Source organism: Pezoporus flaviventris, unplaced genomic scaffold, assembly GCF_033815535.1.
Source record: "Pezoporus flaviventris isolate CSIRO_AGI_PZ_B2104156 unplaced genomic scaffold, CSIRO_AGI_Pfla_v1 ptg000213l, whole genome shotgun sequence".
Lineage (NCBI taxonomy): Eukaryota > Metazoa > Chordata > Aves > Psittaciformes > Psittacidae > Pezoporus > Pezoporus flaviventris.
The window spans coordinates 566,736-587,877 of record NW_026892761.1 but is presented as its reverse complement, the minus strand read 5'-3'; the positions used below and the strand labels follow the sequence as shown (position 1 = coordinate 587,877).

Here is a 21,142-nt window from a genome sequence, read left to right as displayed (position 1 = left end):
ATCGCTGAGAGCAGCGTCCAGGGAAGGGCTGCGCACCGCGACCCGTTGGAGAGGCCCCGCACCGGGCATCCCCGCACCGGGCATCCCCGCACCCGGCATCCCCGCACCCGGCATCTCCGCACCCGGCATCTCCGCACCCGGCATCCCCGCACCGGGACCCGCCAAGGACCCCTGCACCAAGACAGCCGCACCGGGACCCTGCCGCTGCGGGTCCGAGTCCTGCGCAGCCGCGGGAGGGGGGAGCGGAGGGGGTCCCGGTCCGGAGCCGCCCGGGAGCAGGACCCGCGTCCAGCGCCCGCCAACCGGGGGGGCAGCGGCGGCCGGAGCCGCCATGGCCTCGCAGAACGCGGATCCCGCCGCCGTGCCCCGCAAAGCGGCTGAGGCGGGGGCCACGGCGGCCCGCGGCGCGGTGGGGAAGAGGTGAGGAGCCGGGGCTGGGCGGGGGCCGGGGCCGGGCGGCTCCGCCGGACCGGGCCGGTAACGTGTGCTTTCCCCGCAGGCTGCAGCAGGAGCTGATGGCGCTCATGGTGAGTTGGGGCCCGGCGCGGGGAGGGGGTATCGGTGTCACGGGGACGAGCCGGGGTGGGGGGGGGTCCCGACCGGCCCTCACGGGCTGTCCCCCCCAGATGTCCGGTGACAAAGGCATCTCCGCCTTCCCCGAGTCCGACAACCTCTTCAAGTGGATCGGGACCATCAACGGCGCCGCGGGCACGGTGAGCAACTGGGACCTGGCACAGCGGGACCCTGGGCTCCCCCCAGGTCTGTGCCCCTTTGACTCCCTCCTGCCCCCAGGCCTACGAGGAGCTGCGGTACAGGCTGTCACTGGAGTTCCCCAGCGGGTACCCCTACACCGCGCCCACGGTGCGGTTCCTGACCCCCTGCTACCACCCCAACGTTGACACACAGGGCAACATCTGCCTCGACATCCTCAAGGACAAGTGGTCAGCCCTCTACGACGTCCGCACCATCCTGCTTTCCATCCAGAGCCTGCTAGCAGGTGGGTCCCATGCTGCCGGGGGGGACTGGGGCTCAGGGGTCCGGGTGCCCCCCCACTGACCCCACCGCTGTCCCCAGAGCCAAACATCGAGAGCCCCCTGAACACACACGCTGCTGAGCTCTGGAAGAACCAAACCGGTGAGTGCCTGGGGCAGAACACACACACCCGGCCCCCCCCCCCCCCCGTGTCCCACTCTCCATGCCCCTAGGGTGTGCAGCGGTGCAACCCCCGGCCCCGCTGCAGCCACCCCTCAGCCCTGCACTGCTCCTCTCAGCCTACAAGAAGTACGTGCGGGAGACTTATGCGAAGCAGACCCACAGCCAGGACAACTGACCGGCACCACCACGTCCCCCCCTGCCCCTGCCCAGCCGCTGCCACGGCTTCTGTATCATAGCTATTATTAAATTAATTTTGCAGTCTGAGCCACGGTTGTATAAATAAAAGCATGTTTATAAGTGTCCTCCTGGGGGCTCTGTTGCAGCCTGGCACCCCTAAGTCTTGCCAGCCCCTCTGCAGTTGTGGGCAGGAAAGGAGGGACACTGGTCCTTGTGGGGTGAGAGGGGCTTTATTGACCCTTAAAGAGCCTGAAGCTGGTCCCGTTCCCTCAGCAGGGTGAGGGCATCGCTTGCCTTGGCTGGGGAGTACACAGGGTCCCATCCCCTGCTCTGTGATACCAGAGGGTGCAAGGGGGGGGTGCTGGTCCTGCCTCCTCCCCTGCACCCTCTCAGAGCACCCTGCAACAGGGCCCAGAGTGAGGTCCTCCCTGACCCGACGCGGCCATGGTGCTGCCCGTCCCCACCGACTGCGTGGCCTCCACCGTCCACAGCGGGATGTTGGCTCTGCTCTCCATCTCTGCCAGCGTGGCCCTCACCTGCTCGATCTCCTCCTCCAGGCACGGGGCAGCCGGGGGCTGCACAGGGCCCCCCCCTCGCCGGTTCCCCAGCCCGGTGCGCAGTGGGGCTGCGCCATCCCCCTGCAGGGAGAAGAGCTGGCAGAGGCGGTGGGCTCTGCGCAGGTCCTGCAGGAACAGCTCCAGCGCCGACAGGAACAGCACCCACAGCCGCTCCAGCTCCCGGCGCTCCTCGGGGCTCCCCGGCGCCTGCCGCAGCCCTGCCAGCAGAGCGCACCGCAGCCCTGCGGGACGCGGCCGCTGAGCGGGGGTGACCCTGGACGCCTCCGCGGGCCCCGGTGTGGGTGCAGGGGGGGCACCGCAGCCGCTGCGGGGTGCAGCAGCCCCCTCCTTACCAGAGCTGAGCTCGCGGGCCTCCGCGCTCCTCCTGCGCCGCTCCTCCCGCAGCCGGGGGCCGTCGGCGCTGCCCCCCAACTGCAGCACCAGCTGCCGGTGCCCGGCCATGGCCTTGCAGAGCGTGGCCTCGGCTGCAGCACACGTTCCTGCTGCTCCCCGCAGGCGGCACGCGTCCGCTCTCCTTAGTGCCATCGTGTGCCCTGAGGCTGTGGCAGGGTCCAGCCCCTCCATGGTGGCCCCTGGCTCTGGGCTGCGAGCCCCTGTCCCACCAGCTGCACGGTGCTGCTCTCGCTGTCCCCACATAGGCTGGGTGCTCCCTCGTCCCCTGCTGCGCTTCTCCTGGCCTTAGCGAGAGGCAGGGAGGAGCGGATCCCTGGGGAGCAGCGATGCACGCCGGGCGGGCACGGCGTGTCCCAGCACAGCAGCTCCAGCGTTGCCTTGACCCCGTGGGGAGGGGGGAACCGGTGTTCCCCCCCATCCTGTCCCCAGCCCAGGTCCTCTGCGCCCTCCTAGGCAGAGTACAGGGTTCCTGGTGTAGCGCTGGTGCTGGAGGCTCCCCAGATCCCCCCAGATGGGCAGGAGCGGCCGCAGGGCCCCCAGTGCCGCCGTGTGAACCGGCTGCTCCGCATGGAAACTCTGAGCTCAGCGCTGGCGCCGGCCCAGCCTCCCGTGGGAACCCTGGCCCCGCACTGCCCTGTGGCCCCGCGGCGTGAGCGCGACCAACACAGGCACCCACCACACCCGTCCCCACCGGGGGAGCAGCACAGGGGCCGTGGGGCCGCAGCCCCCTCCCCGTGTGAACCCGGTTGACCCCAAACCAGCAGCTCGAGCCTCCCCCCTTTATTGAGGATCACACTGAAACCGCGCGCGGAGGAAAAGCTCGGCCGTGGCAGTGGGGCCGGCGCAGGGCAGGGTGCAGCTGGGGCCAGGGGCTGGCTGCTGTGGAGCTGCTGCTCCCTGGCTGCTGCTGGAGCGGGGCTGGGCGCAGCCACCGGCCCGAGGAATGTCTGGTCCTTTACTGCACCCCCTCCATCATCTTCAGGAACTCTGCAAGACAGCAGCGGGCTCAGCCTCTGGCCCGGCCGGGCCGCACAGCACCTGTGCTCAGCCATGGCCAGCGCTCACCGTCGAAGTCGATGCGCCCATCGTTGTTCTTGTCCGAATCCTTCATCATGTCCTCAATGTCCTCATCGGTGACGGGCTCCCCGGTGGCCCTCAGGATCTCACCCAGCTCCTCGATGTCAATGAACCCATCTGCATTCCTGCAGCAGGGTGAGGGCAGGATGTGCCCAAAGAAATAATAAACTTTTTTTGCCCAGAGAAGCTGTGGCTGCCCCATCCCTGGCAGTGCTCAAGGCCAGGTTGGACACAGGGGCTTGGAGCAAGCTGCTCTAGTGGAAGGGGTCCCTGTCTGTGGCAGGGGTCGGAACTGGGTGATCTTAAGATCCTTCCCAACCTGAACCATTCTGATTCCATGTGACCCCGCTTCCCCTGCAGGCAGGATGGGGCAGCCATCACATCGCCCCCACTCACCGGTCGAAGACACGGAAGCAGTTGGCCAGTTCCTCCTCAGACTTGCCCTTGGCATCCTCTTTCATCTGGCGCACCATCATCACCAGGAACTCCTCAAAGTCGATGGTACCGCTGCCTGGGGGGAGGAAGCCAAGCATGGGTCAGGCTGCCCACCCAGCACCAGCACCTCCTGCCCAGCACCCAGGGCTGCTCACCATCCTCATCCACCTCCTCTATGATGGCATCCAGCTCCTCCTTTGTGGGGTTCTGCCCCAGCATCCTCATCACCGTCCCCAGCTCCCTGGTGCTGATGTCCCCGCCGCCATCAGCATCGAACATGTCGAAGGCGGCCTTGAACTCTGTGGGGAGAGGGTCAGTGCCGGGCAGTGCACAGGACGGCACCGGGGCAGAGCCTGGCCCTGCGCCTTGCCTGGGTCTGGTCCCTCTCCCCGCTGCTCACCCGCGATCATCTCCTCGCTGAGGAAGGCGCGAGCCTCTGCCTGCTGGTCCGTCTGCAAGGCACGGGAGCGGGCTCAGCACAGCCGCACACGGTGCACCGGGGAGCTCCGCACACATGGCAGCCAGTGGGGCAGGATGGGGGGAGAACCCATCACAGCCAGGGGATGGTGCCAGGGCAGCTCCGGTGCCGCACAGGCCCCTCTGGTGGCAGTGGGTGCTCGGGCCCCTCTGTGGCGCAGTGGTCACGGTCCCCATGCGCATCCTTGGCATCCCGGGCACGCGGTGCTATTTTGGGGGTCTCCTCAGCTCCCCTTATAGGGATCAGTGGAGCCGCGGCCGCCGGCACCTGTCGCTCCTGATCGAGTTTCTCCTGGAGGCGCAGGCTGGGGCCGGGGCGACGCCGTGTCCCATGACCCTGCGCTCGCCTTTCAGCCACCGCTGCCTCTGCGCTGCCCCGAGCTCCGGCCAGGGCTTAACTCCCATCCCCACACACCCGCACCCCCCGGGCAGCCAGGCAGACCCCAGGGGCACGGCCACGGGGCCCCTGCACCACCCTGACACCTCCGTGCCCTCACTGCTGAGCTTGGCCCAGCCCCGGGCTCCATCTCCCCACCACCATCCACGGAGGCACCTCAGCAGCCCTGATTCCCAGGGCACCCGGCACCCCCTGCGCCCCAGGTCTCGCCCCAGCACACAGCACATGCCATGCAGCACACGGCACGCGGCAGCTCTTACCATTGAAGGCATTTTTGCTGCTTTCCTCCCCGAGGGAGTCACCACCTCCTGCAGCAGAACCCTCCAGAAGCTTCCTGGTGCCACTGGCACCCCAATTTGTAGCGTCCCACGGGGCTGGCGTGCCCCCAGCCGCTGGCCCCCCGGCCCCAGCAGCCTATCAGCTCCCCGGTGGCAATCCGGCCCCGCTCATTGGCAACCAGCGCATTTTACCTAATTTAGCCAAAGCGTTATTGGCCAGGAGCTGGGGATTAAGCACGGGTCTGGAGCTGGGATAGAAATTCAAGCCCTCCAGGGAGGGACACAGGAGCCTTGGCAGGAGGACGGCTCTGCCCACCCCCCCACCCGCCGCGGCACCCCCGCCCAGAGCAGCTCAGCGAGGAGGGGGTTAAAAATAGCCCCAGAGCCGCCAGCATCACTCAGACAAGGGGTTCAGGACACCCCTGCCCCAGACATCTGCCCCAGTATGGACCATTGCCCCCCTCCCCTGCCAAGCCCACAGCCCTGCTGGGGCAGGATCCCAGGAGGGGGCCAGGCTCCCCTGACACAGTCCCATCCTGACACAGTCACCTCCTTCACCCTGCAAGCCCCCGGGGGCTCCAGCCTCGTTCCACTACCTGTGCCCCTCCTTCAGCCTTGTTTTCTGCTCTGGTGGGCCAGGGCACAGCCGTGTTGCAGCATCCACCCAATGGTCCCCAGCAGGACGTGGGCCATGAAGCCCCTGAGGGGCACAGAGCATGCTCCCCCCCCCCGCGATACAGGGTCCCCAGACCATTGGCACCTGAGTCCGGAAAAGGCCCTGTCTCTCCGTGCCACCAGGAGAGTGGGAAATGTGCCCAGGTGCCTCTTTGAAGGCTGTGTCCTCACACAGTGCAGCCCATGCCAGCCACCTCTGCCAGGGCTGGCCACGGCTAGTGGCCTGCCTTGGGAACATGCTGGCCAAGTGGCCCGTGTCCCACGGTGCTCTGAGGGGGCTGCACAAGAGCTGGGGGCTGCAGAGGGGTCAGGCAAACAGCACCCTGTCCTGCAAGGTCCCAGTGCCGGGGACATGCAGGAGGTTCCCTGGCTCCTGGTTTTGCTGGGAGCACCCATTCCCGGGATGGGTGCTGCTGGTGGCACCAGCGCAGCCTCTACAAAGTCCCACCCTGCCCTGCAGCCAGCAGGGAGGGAGTTGGGAGGGTTTGGGACCACTGGGCACCAGGTGCTGAAGCCCCCCAGCCCCGCCGGTGCCGTGGGGAGCTCCGGGACCCCTGATGGAGCCCGGGCAGGATGCGGGCTGCTGGAGCTGAGCGCAGCGGGCGAGCAGGGGCAGAGCGATGGCAGCAGCTGGGCCGATTCCTCGGTATTAATAGACATTCCCAAGGAAGCGGCGAGGAGGAAGCAGACACGGCGCTAAATAAGGCAGCGGAGCCGCGCGGGCCACGTAGGGAGGCCAGACGGGCAAGGGCCCGGGGAGCCCGGGCAGTGGGGAGCGACCCTACCCGGGGGGTGCGGCACCGTGGAGCCAGGAGCCGGCTGCAGGTACCGGGGTGATGGAGCACCGGACACGGCGGGGATGGGGCATCAGCACCCGCAGCGCCCGGCGCCGGGATGCGCGGGGGACCCGGGTCTCGGGAGCGGTGACCGGCTGGGGTCGGGCCGTGCCGGCCCCGCTGCCGCGATCCGGGTTCCAGGCGGAGGCGGAGCCGCGCAGGGAGGATCCCGGGACGCGCCGCAGCCATCGCTCGGCACGGCCCGGCGCGGGCAGCGCGGTACGGACCGGCCGCGGCGGGACGCGGCTCCTCCGGGCGGGAGAGGGGAGGGGGCGGGAGGGGGCCCGGGGCTTCACCGGAGGGTCCCGGGGCCGAGGGGTCCCAGGGCCGGGGGGCCCCAGCCCAGGCCTGCTCGGGGCCCGCGGGGCCGCGGTGGGCAGCCCGGTGCGGCGGCAGCCCCCGTCCCGCCGCGTTGGGGTGACCGGTGTGACCCCCCGGCAGCCGGCCCGCCGGGATGGCCGCCCGCATCCTGCACCGCCTGCGGCACGCTCTGTCCGGTGAGGGTGGCCGGGAGGAGCGGGCGTGCGGCAGCGCTGAGGCCGAGGACTGCCCGGAGAGCTCGGAGCTGGAGGATGACACCGAGGGGCTATCGACGCGCCTCAGCGGCACCCTGAGCTTCACCAGCCACGAGGAAGAGGAGGAGGAGGAGGCAGAGGGTGCAGGAGAGGAGCTGGGGCAGCCACCGCAGCCGGCGGCAGCGGGTGCCGAGGACGGAGGTAGGAGCTGTGGGGCCGGGGCGGCAGCACCGGGGGGGCGGCCGGGGGATGGTGGGTGCCGCGGGCTGACACCCGTCTCCCGGCGCAGAGTGGGGCCCTGCGGCCGAGCGTGCCGGCGGCAGCAGCCTCCTGACCCGGCAGCTGCAGGAGCTGTGGCGCAGGTCCCGGGGCAGCCTGGCACCGCAGCGCCTGCTCTTCGAGGTCACCAGCGCCAGCGTGGTCAGCGAGCGCTCCTCCAAGTACGTGGTGAGTGAGCCCGGCGGGGCTGTGCGCAGGGTGATGCGGGGCGGGTGCGGGTCCTGTCCCCCCCCGGGGCAGGGGTCCCCCGGGCTGGTGCTTATTTCTCTCTGTCTTTCCCCGTGCTGCTCGGACGGTGCTGGCGGCTCAGATGAGCCTCAGGTAACTATCGCTGATGGGTGCTGCAGCTGCTCCCTCCTGCCCGGGCAGACCCCGCCACGGCCATGCTCTGGCTCTGCCCGTGGCTCTGCCTGACACCCGGCTCCCCCCGCAGCTCTACACCATCTACCTGATCCGCTCCGGCCGGTTTGACAAGGCCCCCGCCGCCATTGCCCGGCGCTACTCGGACTTTGAGCGGTTGAACCGCTGCCTGCGCTGCCGCTTCGGCTGCGACATGGCCGGCATCGCCTTCCCCAGGAAGAGGCTGCGCCAGAACTTCACCGCTGAGACCATTGCCAAGCGGAGCCGAGCCTTCGAGCAGTTCCTGTCCCACCTGCACTCCATTGCTGAGATCCGCCGCTCCCCCGAGTTCCTCGAGTTCTTCTTCCTGCAGGACCTGCAGGCTGCACAGCGCCTCACCTGCACCGGCATGTACCGCGAGGCCCTGGCTACCTGGGCCAACGCCTACCGGCTGCAGGACCGGCTGGGGGCCTGCGGCTCGAGCCGCTTCCTGCTGACGCTGGCCGGGCTCGCCGTCTGCCACCAGGAGCTGGACGAGCTCGGCGAGGCCCATGGGTGCTGCGAGCAGGCGCTGCAGCTGCTGGAGGCTCAGGGCAGCCACCCACTGCTGGGGCCCTTCCTGCAGGCGCACATCCACCTCGCCTGGAAGGTGGGCAAGGACAAGCGGCGCTCGGAGGCCCGGCTGCAGGACCTGCGGGAGGCCGGGCCGCCCCTGCAGCAGCAGCCCACCCTCAAGGAGTGCCTCATCAAGGAGCCTCTGGAGTGAGCATCCCGCTGGTGCCGTGGTGAATGGAGGGAAGCGGGAGCAGCGAGGGTGCTGGCACTGGTGGGATGGGGCAGGGAGGCAGCGCTGTGGTCCTGCACCAGCACGGCCCATGCCCGGGAGCTGCCTCAAAAAAGCACTTTCTCTGTGGTTCGTCCGCCCCATCTCGTGGGGCTGGGCACTCACCAATGCCCCGGCAGTGCTGGGAGCTGGCTCGAGGGGCTTTGGGGATGGACGGGACCTCAGCTGGGTCATACTGGCTCTGCAGAAGGCATCTGCAAAGTCCAGGCTCTTGCCAGGAGCTTCCCATAAAACTTGCATAAGAAGGACTTTATTTAATAAAGTCTCAGTAGGAAGCAGAGCAAAGCGCCCGCCGCGTCTGTTCAGCTTCACCTCCCCCTGGGCACCACCAGCGGGACACCTCATGCTGCCCACTCTGAGGTGGGAGCTGCTCCGTCCCCTTTCCCTGCTTCCTCTTTTCCAAGCCTCTCCCCTTCCCGAGTCCCTCTCCCAAGCCCAGCCCTGGGCAAAAGACAAGGGTGAGCAGAAGCAACGACTGAGATGCAGGGCACAGCAAGGGCAGAAGAAGTGAGAAGGGGAAGCAGAAGCTGTATGTGCCGCAGGAACACTTTCACCGGCTGCAGGGGCAGAGCCAGCCCTGGCACCTCCCACCCTCCCCTCCAGAGAGGTTCCCTGGGTGAGCATGGTGCCACAGGGACAAACTTCAGAGGCTGAGCTGAGCTCTTCACCAACAGCTTGCTTTATTGCAGGTGAAAGGTGCTGATCATATAGTGCGGTTCTGTGCTGTGCTGTTGGTGACAGCAGACGTCTGTGGGTCCCCATCCATCACGGCGGGCCTCAGGCACCAGCACTCCCACAGTGCTGGATCCAGCCCATGCTTCAAAGCTCCTTCCTGCCGCCTGGGTCCTGCTCTGCCGCATCAGTTTTGGTCCCAGGGTCTCCCTCTCAGTGTGCCCAAGCCCCTCCCTGTGGGGCTCATCGGCTACAGCTTGCTCTGGTTTGGCATTTCCTGCACCCTGATGACTCCCTCCTGCGCGCAGGTGACAGCCAGGACCCCGTCCCTGCGCCACAGCCGGCCCTGCACCAGGCCCCGGCACCCACCTGCAGAGAGGCTCCCTCAGACCACAGCTCGAGGGGTGGGCAGGGCCAGGGCCTGCCATGCAGGGTGCCAGGGGCATGATGAGCACTCACCAGCCCAGGGGCTCTCACACTCATACAGCATCCAGTGGTCCGCTCGGAAGGGTGCATGGAACCACATGGAATGGTCAAGGGACACCATGAGCTTGATGTGGTACTGCCGGTGCGGTAGCAGGGCCGTGCCCAGGAAGGCGTAGTCGGAGATGTAGGCAGCCACGCAGCAGTGCACCTTCATGTCAGTCTCTCCTGCAAAGCAACCGGCTCTGCCCGTCCTGGCCAGCAGCTCTGCTTCCCGAGAGCCTGGCACAGCCGAGACGCTCCTCCAGAGCCGCTGCCCTGCCCATGCTCCCGGGGGAAGCCCGTCATGGCTGGGCATGGCACAGGGCACTGCTCCGTGCTGCAGCACCTGCATCTGCATCACAGCCTTGAAATCCACAGGCTCGGGGTGCAGGCAGCCTCTGAACCACAACCCTTGAGTGCTCTGCAGCATGAGCTTGAGCTCGAGCCCTCAGCTCGTGGGCAGCCGAACACCCTCCTGGCAGGACCCACCTATGTAGCCTCGTGCTCGCACCCAGAAGAACTGCTTTGGCTCCTGCGGCTCCAAGCAGAACGTGTCTGGCGGGTTCACGGGTTTGATATCAATCGGCACATCTTCGGCTTGAATCTTGGTGAGGTGCTTTCTGTATCTGTCTGCCAAGTTAGGATTCCTGTAGGCCGACACAGAGAAGCGAGGTTAGTGCCAGGCAGGCCAAGGGCACGTCCTTGGCAGCGGCTTCAGCCCGGGGCCACCCGGGGCACGCTCCTGCCCTGCCCTGCCTCTCTGCTCCCTTCCCACGTGTATTTGGGAATTCCTTGGGCAGTCATCCCAATCCTCTCCTGCCTGCTTTCGCCACCGCACCTCCCCGAGCCCCGGGCGCAGGAATGGAATCCCCGGGGTGCCCCTTCCACCCCACTCACCGCAGGAACTTCTGGATGAGCTCCTCTTGCGTCAGCAGGTCCTCGGGGGGGGGCACAGAAGGCATGGTGAACTGATGCTGCACCGGGCTCCCCTGGGAGAGCTGGAAGGAGGCCTGGCAGGTGAAGATGGGCTTTCCGTGCTGGATGGCCTTCACGGAACGAACAGAGAAGCTCTTCCCGGTGCGGGTCCGCTCCACCTCGTACAGCACCGGCACACTGGGGTCCCCTGGGGCAGCAATGGGACATCCTGCCGCTGGGCCACCAGCACCGCAGATGGGACGCGACTTACAAAGGCCAAGCCCTGGGGCCATGCGGGCAGTGCCACAACCCCCTCCGTGCTGCGCGGCACCAGCTCACCCCGCGGGCCTCATCCGCGGCAGTCACCGCCCGCCCCGGCCCCCCTGCGCGCTGACAGCCGCCCAGCAGCCCGCTCGCCCCGCGCCTCCCGCCCCGGCCCCTGCCCACCTGCCCGCACGAAGTAGCAGTGCAGCGAGTGCACCTGCTCGTCGCGGCTGACTGAGCGGGCGGCCGCCACCAGGGCCTGCCCCACGATCTGCCCGCCGAAGAGGCGCTGCGTGGCGGGCACCCAGTGGTGCCGGCCCCTGCGGGGGAGAAGGCGGCGGCGGTGAGAGCGGCGGCGGCAGCGCGGCCCGGCCCCGGGCTCGGCGGCGCCGCGCACCTGAAGAGGTCGAGCTCCAGGCGCTCCAGGCTCAGCACGCTGGTGATGAGCGCGCTCCGCAGGTCCCCGGGCGGCGGCCGCCCCGAACCCGGCCTCGAACCCGCGTCGGCCCCGTCCGCGTCTCCCGGCGCTGCCATCTTCGCCAGCGGCGGCACGGAGAACAGCACCCGCGGCCGCCGCGCTCAGGGTCAGGAGCACCGCCCACTCGCGGGCGCGCGGCCGCCAGCTGATTGGGCCTCCCAGGTGTCAGTCAAGTGGGTGTGGCAGAACGCTCTGCGCTGTTTGGCTCCCCCCCTGCCAATCCGGAACGAGTGCCTCTGATTGGTCAGATCCAGGGTGAGGGCGGGGTCGCAGTCAGTTTAAGGCAGGGAGCGCGACTGCGGCTACAGCTCTTGGTGCGGCCGGGAGGCTGGCGCCTTTGGGCCCTGCCCTGCCCTGCCCTGCCCTGCCCTGCCCTGCCCTGCCCTGCCCTGCCCCGCCCTGCCCCGCCCTGCCCCGCTCCATTCCGTTCCGTTCCGTTCCGTTCTGCCCTGCCCTGCCCTGCTCCGCTCCGTTCCGCTCCGTTCTGCCCTGCCCCGCCCCGCCCCGCCCCGCTCCGCCCCGCCCCGCCCCGCTCCGCCCTGCCCCGCTCCGCTCTTCCCGGGTTCTTCGCTCTGCTGCGTTTGAGCTTTCTTTCCCGTGATGTGTGATGGCAGCGCCGGAGCCCTCCGGTGCCACCGTACCCGGCAGCGATAGGCCGCGTCAGGATGCTGCGTGTCCGCCCGGCCGGCAGGGGGCCCCCAGAGCCACGGCACAGCCCGCTATGGCTCGCGGGAGGACGGGGCCCGCCGGGGCGCGTCCTCCCGGTAGCGGCGGCAGCCGCTCGGTGGGTGCGGGCGGAGGGCCCGCCGGGGCTCCGTGGTGGCTCCGTGGTGGCTCCGTGGTGGCTCCGTGGTGGCTCCGTGGTGGCCTGTGCGAGCACATGGCCTCTGTGAGCCTCCGGATCGCAGCCCCGCGCACCGTCCTCGCCCAGCACACCGGAGGTGTCCCGGGTGCTGACCCGGCGAGCCGCGGGTGCGCCGCGAGGAGGCGGTGGTGCGATGCCGCGGGCTGAGGCTGTGCAGGTCCCGCCGCGCTCCTGTGCAACGCGGCCAGGAACGGGCCTCGAGTCACTCGGAGCCGGGTCCGTCCCCGCGCCGCAGCCGCCCCCTCTCTGCTTGTGGCGGCTGCCCTCGACCCCACGGCGAGGGGGACCTGGCCCCGGAGCGCAGGGGCAGGCGGGGGGGGTGGTGGTGGTGTCACCGCAGCGCTGCGGAGCAAAGGCTTCAAGCATGAGGGAAACACCCAGAGCTTGTTTCTCAAGCCCCGGCCCCGGGCGCTGAGCTCGCAGCAAGAGCTGCTCCAGCGCACGCAGCTCCAGAGCCCGTCGGGCTGGGATGTGGGGGGCGGTGTTGGAGACTTCACCCCATCGCTGTGCTTCAGTTGTGTTGGTGTTTTTGGGAGGGTCAGCCCCTTGCAGGAGCAGGACTGCTCTGTGGCTGGGGAGTTCCTCTTGATCGAGGGTTTTGTAACATTATCTGATACTATCAAATCTCCCTGACTAAACGGAGTGTCGTGTTTCCTGAAACGCTGCTCTGTGCAGTTGGAGCTGCTTGTTTCACCCCTCAGCTGAGCTGCAGAGAGGCCTCGAAGGCTCTGCTGCTGCCCACCCCCGCCATCGCTCCCTGGCATGCGTGGGCTTCCATCAGACTCCGGCGGGCTCCTCTCTCTGCCTCTTGCTCCGTGCAGCTCTGACCCTGTGTCACCTCCTGGCACCAGCACTGCAGGAGGGTAAAGGGTCAGGGGAGGGGTTGGGAAGCGCTGGGCTCCCCGCAGCCAGCGAGGTGGGAGAGCTGCACACTGCACTGGGTCACCGGCCACAGGCATGTGCCTGAGCTGTGGCTGCTCCAGCGCAGCTCCCGGGGCGCTGCGGGCTTCCCTGCGGTATCGCCCGCAGGAAACAGCTCATCCCTCACGAGGTAAACATGTTTCCCAAGAGCGAAACTGCCTGTTCGGGGCCAGCACCCGCCTGTGATTTACCTCCACGTGAGCGCTGGGCCGGGCCCTCCCGCGCTCTGCCCAGCCCCCGCACAGAAGCACCCGTGCCCTGGCTCAGCTTGCTGGGGCTGCTGCAGCAGGGGGGATCCCAGCCCAGCCCCTGAGCCCTCCTCTGACGGGACTCTCCCACCTTACTGAAGGCAGCGCCCTGTAGCCACAAGAAATGCTGCGACAGAGGGCGAAGGAAACCCCCTTGGCTGGGGACCAAACACCCCAAAGCTGCAGCTTCCTCCCCAGGCAGGAGCGGGGCAGCTGCCCCCTCGCTCCCCGTGTTGCTCCATGCACCCAAGCCCTGCAGCGCGCTCGCTCGCTGGCTGGAAGGACTTTATTGGGCTCTACCCGCTGCTGCCCGCACCCCTGCCCTGCGGCGCGGTGAAGGTCCCTCTGACGCACTCCGTGTGCCCTGTTGGGGGGCTCGTGCCGTGCTCACCAGTGCCGGGGGCAGCTGTGGGTGCAGGTCCTGTCGCCATGGGGGGAGCCCTCGACACCTCACTCGTGTTTGCAGAAGCTCTTCAGCGGCGGGGGCAGGTCCAGGCCGTCGATGGCCAGGCGGTGCACGATGTGCTTCTCGATGACCAGCCGGCACAGGGTCTGCAGGGACGGCACTGGGGACAACACAAACAAGGAGCTGAGCTGCCTGTGGGATGGGTCCCACAGCTCCCCAGAGGCACCCAAAGGTGGCAGTTGCTCTGCCACAGGAGCAGCAGGGTCCTGCCCAGGGCTTGAGCTGGCTGTGCTGGCTGGCCCGGAAGCTTGAGGGGCTCCATGCAGAGCTCTTCCTGTTGCTCAGAGCAGGGCTGAGGGATGGTTCTGTGCCCAAGCCACACCTTGCTGGGGCTGTTTGCATCTGTCATCTCTGGGGGCTGTTGAGCAGCTCCCCAGGTCTCACACACCTGCACTGTGCTCTGCTTTCCCTGGCTCCTTGGCCTGCTTCCACTGCTGGGTGTCTGCAGGACAGCTCTAGAGATGCCTTTGCGACAACCACCTTGACCTATTCTGTGGCCACCCCTGTGGCTCTGCCTGGTTCCTGCTCCTGTGACACATGTCCCTCTGGGATTCCTCTCTCCACAGCCCTTGGTGGCTCAGCACAGCGGTGCAGTTGTTTAAACAAGAGCTGACTCAGGTGCAGCCGTGGGCCTTGGCTCATCCACAGCTTCCAAACCAAAGGTGAGCTCCCTGGGGCACTGTGCTCAGCCAGATTGGACCCAGCCCTTTCGGCTGAGGCCTCGCAGCTGCAGGGCCGATGCCTCCAGGAGCTCACACCAGGCAGAGCAGGGCTGTGCTGAGCAGGAGCATGCTGTGCCCAGCCCTCTGCCAGCCGCGGGGCTGGTTCTGGATGGCTGGAGCACTTATCTCCACCTCAGCAGCATGGGGTGCATCCTGCCGAGTGCTGGGTGATGGGTGGCAGATGCCCTTTGCCTCTCCTGGCCCCTGCACCGCGTGTCACCAGCAGCTCAGCTGCTACTTCTGCTTTCCACTTCACCCACCAGTCCCTGGCCAGGAACAGAAACACACTGGGACTGATTTTAAACCCTGCGGAAGTGGTGCACAAACCGGAGTTACTGAAATCTTAGTGGAGGAGAGGAAGCCAGATTGTGCCTCTGCGGCAGTGCCCCTGCCAGCCGCGGGGACACAGCCTAGGGCTCAGCGCTCACAGGGACCCACGGCTGCGGTGCAAGGGGCCAGCTCTCCCCTGTACGTGCTCTAGTGCATCCCTCACTCTCCAGGGTCTCAGTTGCCTGCGGTAGCTCAGGTCGGTGACCCTCAGCAAACTCCCAAGGCAGGGCCCGGGCAGCCGGGCACGTTTAACCCCCGTTTGGATAACTGGGCTCACAGCAACTGGTGGAAGAATCCCAGATTCAAGCCTTGAGACAGAATAAGATGAAGGCTGCACCAGCAGAGACGCGGTTGGTGGCTCCCGGTGCTCGGCACAGCCACCACCAGGCACCAGCTCCTGTCTTGCCCCTCATCTCATCTCATCTCATCTCATCTCATCTCATCTCATCCTCAGCACTGGCTGTTTATGATGCTAATTAGCGATGAGCCTGACTCCTTGTAGGAGCCATGACCAGCACCGCCCGAGGGACGCCAGGCATTGCCCAATCTCCGGTGGCATCATGGGGTGTCCGCCCAGGGCACAGCACGGGGCACGTGGCAGGTGCAGGGCACAGCGTGTGCCTGGGCGGGCGCTGCCGGATGTTTTGGTGCCCGGCAGACGTCGCCCGGCTCTGGCTGCCTCGTGCCGTGGGCAAGGCCAGGCACCGCGACGGACACCAACAGGCAGCAATGTGAGCACCAGCACCGGCCTCTGGTCAGGAGCGTCCATGCGGCTGGGGGTGAGCATGGCACTGCTGGGGCACCATGGCCCTCAGGCCAGGGCAACCCAGAATACCCACCCCATCGCTCTGCCCGGGAGCAGCAACCAGCCCAGGCTCTGCCCTGACCACTGCCACCGGGAGCTGGTGCGGGCTCTCCCCTGAGCCGGTGCGGTAAAGCTGTCAGCAGATGCTGCCCGTCAGCAGCAGGGTGGGCTCTCAGCCCTGCTCTGTAGGGTCCAGGGCTCTCCTGTGCTCTGTCCCGTGTCCCTCTGCCCTGTGCTACTCTCTGATGCTCCCACTGTTGAGGTGACACCCCCCCCCCCCGCCCAGCGACTCCACAGCTCCTGTCCTGTGCCCCCTGGGATGGTTTGGGTGCTTACAGCCATAATCCACCGGGATGACCCGGACGCTCTTGGTGGAGGCGAAGACGTCGACCACAGCGTAGAGCGGGCGGGCTGTGGGCAGGTGCCGGGCGCTGGGCCCCATGTCCTCGCCGTTGATGATGATGTGCATGTCGGCGGTGCCGTCGGGCTGCGGGGTGTACAGCACCCCAATGCGGCTGCGCCGGGCCGTGGGGGGCAGCACGTTCGTCCTGTACAGCTCGTCCAGGATGTGGCTGTAGCGCCCGGGCCTGCTGCGCCCCACCAGCACGTCACGGGGGATCCTCACGCGCTCGATGCACAGGAAGGGCTCCCCAGGGGTGCCCCGTGCCTCCTCCCCATCCACCGCCACGCGGTTGTGGTTGCGGGTGATGGCAAACACCCACGTGTCACCCATGTTGACCAGGTCCGGCAGCGAGTACTCGGGCACGGCCTCGAGGCGCTGTGGGTCGAGGGCCGTCAGCCCCACGCGCAGGTGCCCACACCAGCCCAGCTCCTTCTCCTCGATCTCCACCAGGAACACCTCCCCGGGCGCCAGCGGCTCCTGGCTGAAGCAGAGCCCGTGGGCGAAGCTCTCCACGCGCATGGCCCGCGTGCGGGTCCCGTCCAGGCGGACGTTGGCGCCATGGACGCGGTGGAAGCGCGCGGCCATGGCCAGCGCTGCTGTGCCTATTTATAACCGGCCCCATCGGTCACAGCTGCCGCGGGGCGGGGACGGGCGCGGGGCCCGGAGGGGTCCTAGTGCCGCGGGGGAGGGTCCCGCGGGTACCGGGGGCAGGCGGGCACCGTCAGCCTCAACGGTGCTCAACGCGGAGCCTGCCCGGGGGCCCGGCCGTGCCCAGCGCTGCCCGGCCATGGCCGCTGTGCAGCCGCGGCTCCGCCGGTGCCGGTGCCGCTCTCACGTGCCGAACGGACGGGACAGGGACCGGGCGCCCCCGGAGCTCTGATTGGCCTCCGGGCGGCCCCACCCCGCTCACGTGATCGCGGTAGGTCATATGGGTGGGTATCATGTGCCTGCCGGTATTGCCGCCTGCGGGAGCCGCGCCGGGAGCTGTGGGGGTCAGCGTCAGCGGGCGGAGGGGAGGGACGGGACCGGGCACCGGGAGCGGGGCCGGGGCTGGGGACAGCCGGGGCGGTTCGTGGGGCGCTGCCGGTGCCGTTCCCGGCCGGCAGCGCCCCGACCTCTCTCCCCCGCCGTCCGCAGATGGGGCCGGTGCTGCTGCTGGCGCTGCCGCTGATGCTGGGGCTGAGCAGAGCCGCCCCCCCGGACCATGAGGTGACCTTCCTGCCCGGGCTGCGCAAGCAGCCGTCCTTCCGGCACTTCTCGGGCTACCTCTGCGCCGGGCCGGGCAAGCACCTGCACTACTGGTACGTGCGGCCGGCGCTGGGCTGTGCCCCGGGGGAGGGCAGGCGCTGGCCGGGCGCTGACGACCGCGTATCCGCAGGTTCGTGGAGGCCCAGAGCAACCCCCAGAGCAGCCCCCTGGTGCTGTGGCTGAACGGGGGCCCGGGCTGCAGCTCCATGGAGGGCTTCCTGAAGGAGCATGGTCCCTTCCTGGTCAGTAGCCTCAGCTGCCCCGTGGCCGGGGCTGTCAGGCTGTGTGTGCGGCATGAGCCACCCCACCAGGGCCAGCCTGGCTGTGCCCTTCGGTCACTGCCTTCTGCCTCCCCAGGTCCAGCCCGATGGGGTCACGCTGAAGTACAACGACTACGCCTGGAACAAGGTACGGGCACAGGAGCTGCCACCGCCGACAGCTGAGGGGGAGAGGGTGGCCCTGAGCTGGTTCCTCCTGCCTGTGCCACAGAACCCGTTCCTGCAGCCCCCCTGCCTGGCTCACTCTCCTCTCAAGTCTGTTCTCAAGACCTGGCAGGAGCCCTGGGCCGGGCCAGGCACCCGTGGGTGCTGCTGGTTTCAAGCCAGGAGCAGATCCTGTGAGCTCCCTCTCCTCTGCTCACCCTGCAGATTGCCAACGTGCTCTACCTGGAGTCCCCCGCTGGCGTCGGCTTCTCGTACTCCGATGACAAGAACTACGCCACAAACGACACGGAGGCAAGTGATGGGGCTGATGGAGGGGCCCATCCCGGCGCGGGGGTCCTGCCTTGCTGGTGACTCGGCCCTTCTGCCCTGCAGGTTGCTCACAACAACTACCGGCCCTGAAGGACTTCCTCCGGCTCTTCCCCGAGTACTGCAAGAACGATCTCTACCTCACGGGGGAGAGCTACGGGGGAATCTACATCCCCACGCTGGCCGAGTGGGTGATGCAGGACCCCAGCCTCAACCTGAAGGTGAGCAGTGGGGCTCTGCCGCCCGCCTGGCCTGAGCAGGGGCTTGGCCCTGCCTTGCCGCGGTGCCGGGGTGGGGACAGGCGTGCGGGGCTCTCTCTGGGGTGTGGGGGCAGGGCCGGCCCCGCGCCTTTCATCTCGTGCTGACGCTGGCAGCGGCTGCTGTGGACGTGCCCGGCCCGGCCGTGCGGGACCCGGGGAGCGTTCTCAGGCAGCCCTGACCCTCCCTGTTCCCTCCGTGCAGTAAACAGAGCTGCATCTGCTTCCTGTGGCCTGCCCTGTGGGGAGCGGGAACACAACAGAGTTGTTTTCTTCTTGCCTCGCAGGGAATCGCTGTGGGAAATGGTCTCTCATCCTATGAGATCAATGACAACTCCCTGGTTTACTTTGCCTATTACCACGGCCTGCTGGGGACCGAGTAAGAAGGGGGGGTGCTGCTGGATGCTCTGTCCCTGTCCCCAAGGCTGGCTGGGTCTGTGGTGTGTGGGACACGGGCAGCCCCTGCGTGGGCCAGCAGCCGTGCTGTGGAGATGGCCCCTTGTCACAGGCAGCTCCATGGGTGTGATTGCTCATGGGCACACAGGGCACGGGCTGAGCCATGTGCTATGCAGCAGCAAGGCCGGGAGCCTGCGGTGCTGTTGGTGTTGCCACCTGGGCAGTGTGGTTCAAGACCCTGGTCTCTGCCCACAGGCTGTGGAAAGACCTGCAGACCTTCTGCTGCTCCCAGGAAAAGTGCAACTTCCACGACAACTCCAACCTGAACTGCACACTCAAGGTGAGGGGAGCGGCACGTACCCTGTGCTGGTGTGGGGGAGCAGCACCCGCCATGGACCCTGGAGCATCCTGCTGAGTCCCAACCCCTTCCTGCGGCTCGTTGCAGATGGAGGAGATGATTCAGATTGTGGAGGAGTCCGGCCTCAACATCTACAACCTGTATGCGCCGTGTGACGGCGGCGTCCCCGGGGGCTTGAGGTCAGAGTAGCCCCAGGGCAGCGGGTCTCGGTTTGGTTTGCTGTGGGAGGGGTCCTGGCTGGCGCTGGGCTGGGGCCCCTCTGGGACCCTTTGACCAGGCCTGGCTGCTGTCAAGGACTCCCCCAGGGAGGGCCCCCAAGCTCTTGCTCCTCCAGAGCTTTCAGCCCATCCCACGTCATTCCTGCTGCAGGTATGAGAGTGACTACCTCATCACCCACGACCTGGGCAACTCCTTCATCCGCATGCCCATGAGGTTCTCGTGGCGGCAGGTGAGCTGTGGGGCCGCGCGTGTCCTCGGGGGGCGGGAGGGGGCAGAGAGCGGCCACCCCCGCGGGCAGCTGCGGCACGGCCTCTCCCCGCTCTCCCAGAACCTGTTCCGGATGCCGGTAGCCCGCAATAAGGTGCGGATGGACCCGCCCTGCACCAAACTCCACGGACATCAGCGTGTACCTGAACGCGCCGGAGGTGCGGAAGGCTCTGCACATCTCCGCCGAGGCCCCGGAGTGGCAGGTTTGCAGGTGAGAGAGCTCCGGCGGGAGGGACCGGCCCCAGCGCCAGCGGCCGCCTGATGTTGACGCTTCCTGCACAGCTTTGAGGTGAACCGCGGCTACAAGCGCCTCTACATGCAGATGAACGACCAGTACCTGAAGCTGCTCGGAGCCACGGTGCGTGGGGGGGGAGCCGCCAGGCCCCGGGACCGGCTCTGCCGAGCTGCGGAGCGCTCACTGTCCTTCTGCCCCACAGAAATACCGAATCCTGGTGTACAACGGGGACGTGGACATGGCCTGCAACTTCCTTGGGGACGAGTGGTTTGTGGACTCCCTGTGCCAGAAGGTAAACGGGCAGTGCAGGCCCGGGCCGGGCCGGTCCCCAGCTCTGTGGGCTGGGGCTGGCTGGGGGTGAGGGCAGCGGGGCGCTGAGGGCACCGCACTGCTGCCAGGTTCAGGTGGCTCGCCGGCCCCTGGCTCTACACGGAGAGAGGTGAAAACCAGATTGGGGGCTTCGTGAAGGAATTTACCAACATCGCCTTCCTCACCATCAAGGTAGGGCTGCGTGGCCTCGGGGGAGACAGGGCTGCCAGTGCCACAGCCAGAGCGGGGCTGGGCTGTGGCTGACCTGCTGCCACCCATGTCCCACAGGGAGCTGGGCACATGGTGCCCACAGACCGGCCGCTCGCTGCCTTCACCATGTTCAGCCGCTTCATCTAGGAATGAGCCATACTAAAACCAGTGGAGGCAGCACCCGGCTGCCCTCAGCACCTCCCGCACAGCCCCACCGCAGCTGCGCCAGGGCTCCTGCACCACACACCCCCCCCGCTGCAGCCTGTGGGGCTCCCTGCGCTAGCCTGGGGTGAGGATGGGGCTGCAGGAGCAGCCCTGGGGGCTCTGCTCTCGCTGGGTGAGGAGCTGTGCGGCCTGCCTGCAGCTGCCACCTCTTTTTGTGGCTTCCTGTGTCGCCTCTTCCCTGTCTGGGGTAGCAGCTGCGTCCCCCCGGGTCTGGCACAGCCCCACACTTCCCTTTGCCCCTGCACGCAGAGCCCTGGGGCAGACTGAGGGAGCTGCCCCATTAGAAAGCACAGTGCAGGTGGTGGCTGCAGGCAGCTCCTGGAGGGCTGTCTGCTCCAGACCCGCTCTCACCTCTGAGCCCGCTGCAGGAGGCATTCCATAATGACAATCCCCACTGCCTGCTCCCTGCCGCAGGGCACACAGTGCTCTGGGAACTTGCAATAAACTCTGAAGCCAAGACCAGCTCCTCGCACCACTCTGTTGCCCCTCTGCTCTCTGATGAGTACCACCCTGTGCCAAGGATGCTGTAGCAGTGACCACTGTCACACTCTGCTGGGGCACCAAGACTTGTGTGTCCTCTGTCCCCTCCACTGCTCAGTGTTCACTGAGGCCTGGAAACAGGGCCCCCACAAGAGCAGGGAGGGGCAGTTGCTCTGAGCC

The 21,142-nt window shown here is 67.6% G+C and overlaps 7 protein-coding genes across 12 annotated transcripts; 3 read left to right on the top strand and 4 right to left on the bottom strand.

The window, feature by feature from the left end:
• Positions 1-284: 284 nt before the first annotated feature.
• On the top strand, positions 285-1,419 carry UBE2C (ubiquitin conjugating enzyme E2 C). The gene is made up of 6 exons (XM_061441264.1): positions 285-420; positions 500-527; positions 627-713; positions 793-997; positions 1,075-1,134; positions 1,272-1,419. The coding sequence occupies exons 1-6, from the start codon at positions 332-334 to the stop codon at positions 1,328-1,330; spliced, it is 528 nt and encodes a 175-aa protein (XP_061297248.1). The 5' UTR covers positions 285-331; the 3' UTR covers positions 1,331-1,419.
• Positions 1,420-1,543: 124 nt separating this feature from the next.
• LOC133262262 (regulator of G-protein signaling 9-binding protein-like) lies at positions 1,544-2,546 on the bottom strand. The gene is made up of 2 exons (XM_061441263.1): positions 2,243-2,546; positions 1,544-2,131 (listed from the first exon to the last, which is right to left on the bottom strand). Exons 1-2 carry the CDS (start codon positions 2,544-2,546, stop codon positions 1,722-1,724), a joined length of 714 nt encoding a protein of 237 aa, XP_061297247.1. The 3' UTR covers positions 1,544-1,721.
• A 531-nt stretch (positions 2,547-3,077) lies between these two features.
• TNNC2 (troponin C2, fast skeletal type) lies at positions 3,078-5,129 on the bottom strand. Its single transcript, XM_061441354.1, has 6 exons — positions 4,950-5,129; positions 4,216-4,267; positions 3,971-4,114; positions 3,777-3,891; positions 3,369-3,505; positions 3,078-3,290 (listed from the first exon to the last, which is right to left on the bottom strand). Exons 1-6 carry the CDS (start codon positions 4,959-4,961, stop codon positions 3,259-3,261), a joined length of 492 nt encoding a protein of 163 aa, XP_061297338.1. The 5' UTR covers positions 4,962-5,129; the 3' UTR covers positions 3,078-3,258.
• A 795-nt stretch (positions 5,130-5,924) lies between these two features.
• SNX21 (sorting nexin family member 21) lies at positions 5,925-8,603 on the top strand. 6 transcript variants are annotated; one of them, XM_061441535.1, is made up of 5 exons: positions 6,103-6,467; positions 6,920-7,194; positions 7,283-7,440; positions 7,583-7,593; positions 7,706-7,862. In XM_061441535.1, the coding sequence occupies exons 2-5, from the start codon at positions 6,933-6,935 to the stop codon at positions 7,722-7,724; spliced, it is 450 nt and encodes a 149-aa protein (XP_061297519.1). In that variant the 5' UTR covers positions 6,103-6,467; positions 6,920-6,932; the 3' UTR covers positions 7,725-7,862. The 6 variants fall into 6 exon arrangements, with proteins under 6 accessions (XP_061297521.1, XP_061297522.1, XP_061297519.1 ...); XM_061441536.1 differs by having other exon boundaries at positions 7,560-7,593; positions 7,706-7,807; XM_061441537.1 differs by lacking the exon at positions 7,583-7,593 and having other exon boundaries at positions 5,925-6,467; positions 7,283-7,433.
• A 508-nt stretch (positions 8,604-9,111) lies between these two features.
• ACOT8 (acyl-CoA thioesterase 8) lies at positions 9,112-11,305 on the bottom strand. The gene is made up of 6 exons (XM_061442033.1): positions 11,169-11,305; positions 10,955-11,091; positions 10,490-10,715; positions 10,082-10,239; positions 9,587-9,778; positions 9,112-9,496 (listed from the first exon to the last, which is right to left on the bottom strand). Exons 1-6 carry the CDS (start codon positions 11,303-11,305, stop codon positions 9,378-9,380), a joined length of 969 nt encoding a protein of 322 aa, XP_061298017.1. The 3' UTR covers positions 9,112-9,377.
• Positions 11,306-13,703: 2,398 nt separating this feature from the next.
• Positions 13,704-16,693, bottom strand: NEURL2 (neuralized E3 ubiquitin protein ligase 2). Its single transcript, XM_061441340.1, has 2 exons — positions 15,943-16,693; positions 13,704-13,849 (listed from the first exon to the last, which is right to left on the bottom strand). The coding sequence occupies exons 1-2, from the start codon at positions 16,592-16,594 to the stop codon at positions 13,734-13,736; spliced, it is 768 nt and encodes a 255-aa protein (XP_061297324.1). The 5' UTR covers positions 16,595-16,693; the 3' UTR covers positions 13,704-13,733.
• Positions 16,694-16,904: 211 nt separating this feature from the next.
• CTSA (cathepsin A) lies at positions 16,905-20,505 on the top strand. The gene is given in 19 exon segments (XM_061441516.1): positions 16,905-17,001; positions 17,147-17,310; positions 17,388-17,499; positions 17,615-17,665; positions 17,905-17,991; positions 18,073-18,088; positions 18,091-18,227; positions 18,551-18,642; positions 18,915-18,999; positions 19,105-19,196; positions 19,387-19,465; positions 19,565-19,621; positions 19,623-19,714; positions 19,786-19,861; positions 19,941-20,030; positions 20,137-20,154; positions 20,156-20,239; positions 20,336-20,401; positions 20,403-20,505. Coding segments are annotated over 19 exon segments (1,467 nt in total). The 5' UTR covers positions 16,905-16,950; the 3' UTR covers positions 20,421-20,505.
• Positions 20,506-21,142: the final 637 nt, after the last annotated feature.

Excerpts from the sequence above, each read along its gene's own strand:
- TNNC2 (XM_061441354.1), bottom strand. Across the intron at positions 4,115-4,215 it reads CAGCGAGGAGATGATCGCGG|AGTTCAAGGCCGCCTTCGAC; the intron begins GTGAGCAGCGGG and ends CTCTCCCCACAG. Across the intron at positions 3,892-3,970 it reads AGAGGAGGTGGATGAGGATG|GCAGCGGTACCATCGACTTT; the intron begins GTGAGCAGCCCT and ends TCCTCCCCCCAG.
- LOC133262262 (XM_061441263.1), bottom strand. The coding sequence starts at position 2,546 with ATGTGGGGACAGCGAGAGCAGCACCGTGCAGCTGGTGGGACAGGGGCT. Across the intron at positions 2,132-2,242 it reads GGCCCGCGAGCTCAGCTCTG|GGCTGCGGTGCGCTCTGCTG; the intron begins GTAAGGAGGGGG and ends CGCGTCCCGCAG.
- SNX21 (XM_061441532.1), top strand. The coding sequence starts at position 6,933 with ATGGCCGCCCGCATCCTGCACCGCCTGCGGCACGCTCTGTCCGGTGAG. Across the intron at positions 7,195-7,282 it reads AGCGGGTGCCGAGGACGGAG|AGTGGGGCCCTGCGGCCGAG; the intron begins GTAGGAGCTGTG and ends CTCCCGGCGCAG. Across the intron at positions 7,441-7,705 it reads AGCGCTCCTCCAAGTACGTG|CTCTACACCATCTACCTGAT; the intron begins GTGAGTGAGCCC and ends CTCCCCCCGCAG.
- NEURL2 (XM_061441340.1), bottom strand. The coding sequence starts at position 16,594 with ATGGCCGCGCGCTTCCACCGCGTCCATGGCGCCAACGTCCGCCTGGAC. Across the intron at positions 13,850-15,942 it reads CATCCCGGTGGATTATGGCT|TGCCGTCCCTGCAGACCCTG; the intron begins GTAAGCACCCAA and ends TGTTGTCCCCAG.
- UBE2C (XM_061441264.1), top strand. The coding sequence starts at position 332 with ATGGCCTCGCAGAACGCGGATCCCGCCGCCGTGCCCCGCAAAGCGGCT. Across the intron at positions 998-1,074 it reads CATCCAGAGCCTGCTAGCAG|AGCCAAACATCGAGAGCCCC; the intron begins GTGGGTCCCATG and ends CGCTGTCCCCAG. Across the intron at positions 1,135-1,271 it reads GCTCTGGAAGAACCAAACCG|CCTACAAGAAGTACGTGCGG; the intron begins GTGAGTGCCTGG and ends TGCTCCTCTCAG.
- ACOT8 (XM_061442033.1), bottom strand. The coding sequence starts at position 11,305 with ATGGCAGCGCCGGGAGACGCGGACGGGGCCGACGCGGGTTCGAGGCCG. Across the intron at positions 10,716-10,954 it reads CTGCTACTTCGTGCGGGCAG|GGGACCCCAGTGTGCCGGTG; the intron begins GTGGGCAGGGGC and ends TTGCTGCCCCAG. Across the intron at positions 9,497-9,586 it reads GTGTGAGAGCCCCTGGGCTG|GTGGGTGCCGGGGCCTGGTG; the intron begins GTGAGTGCTCAT and ends GCCTCTCTGCAG.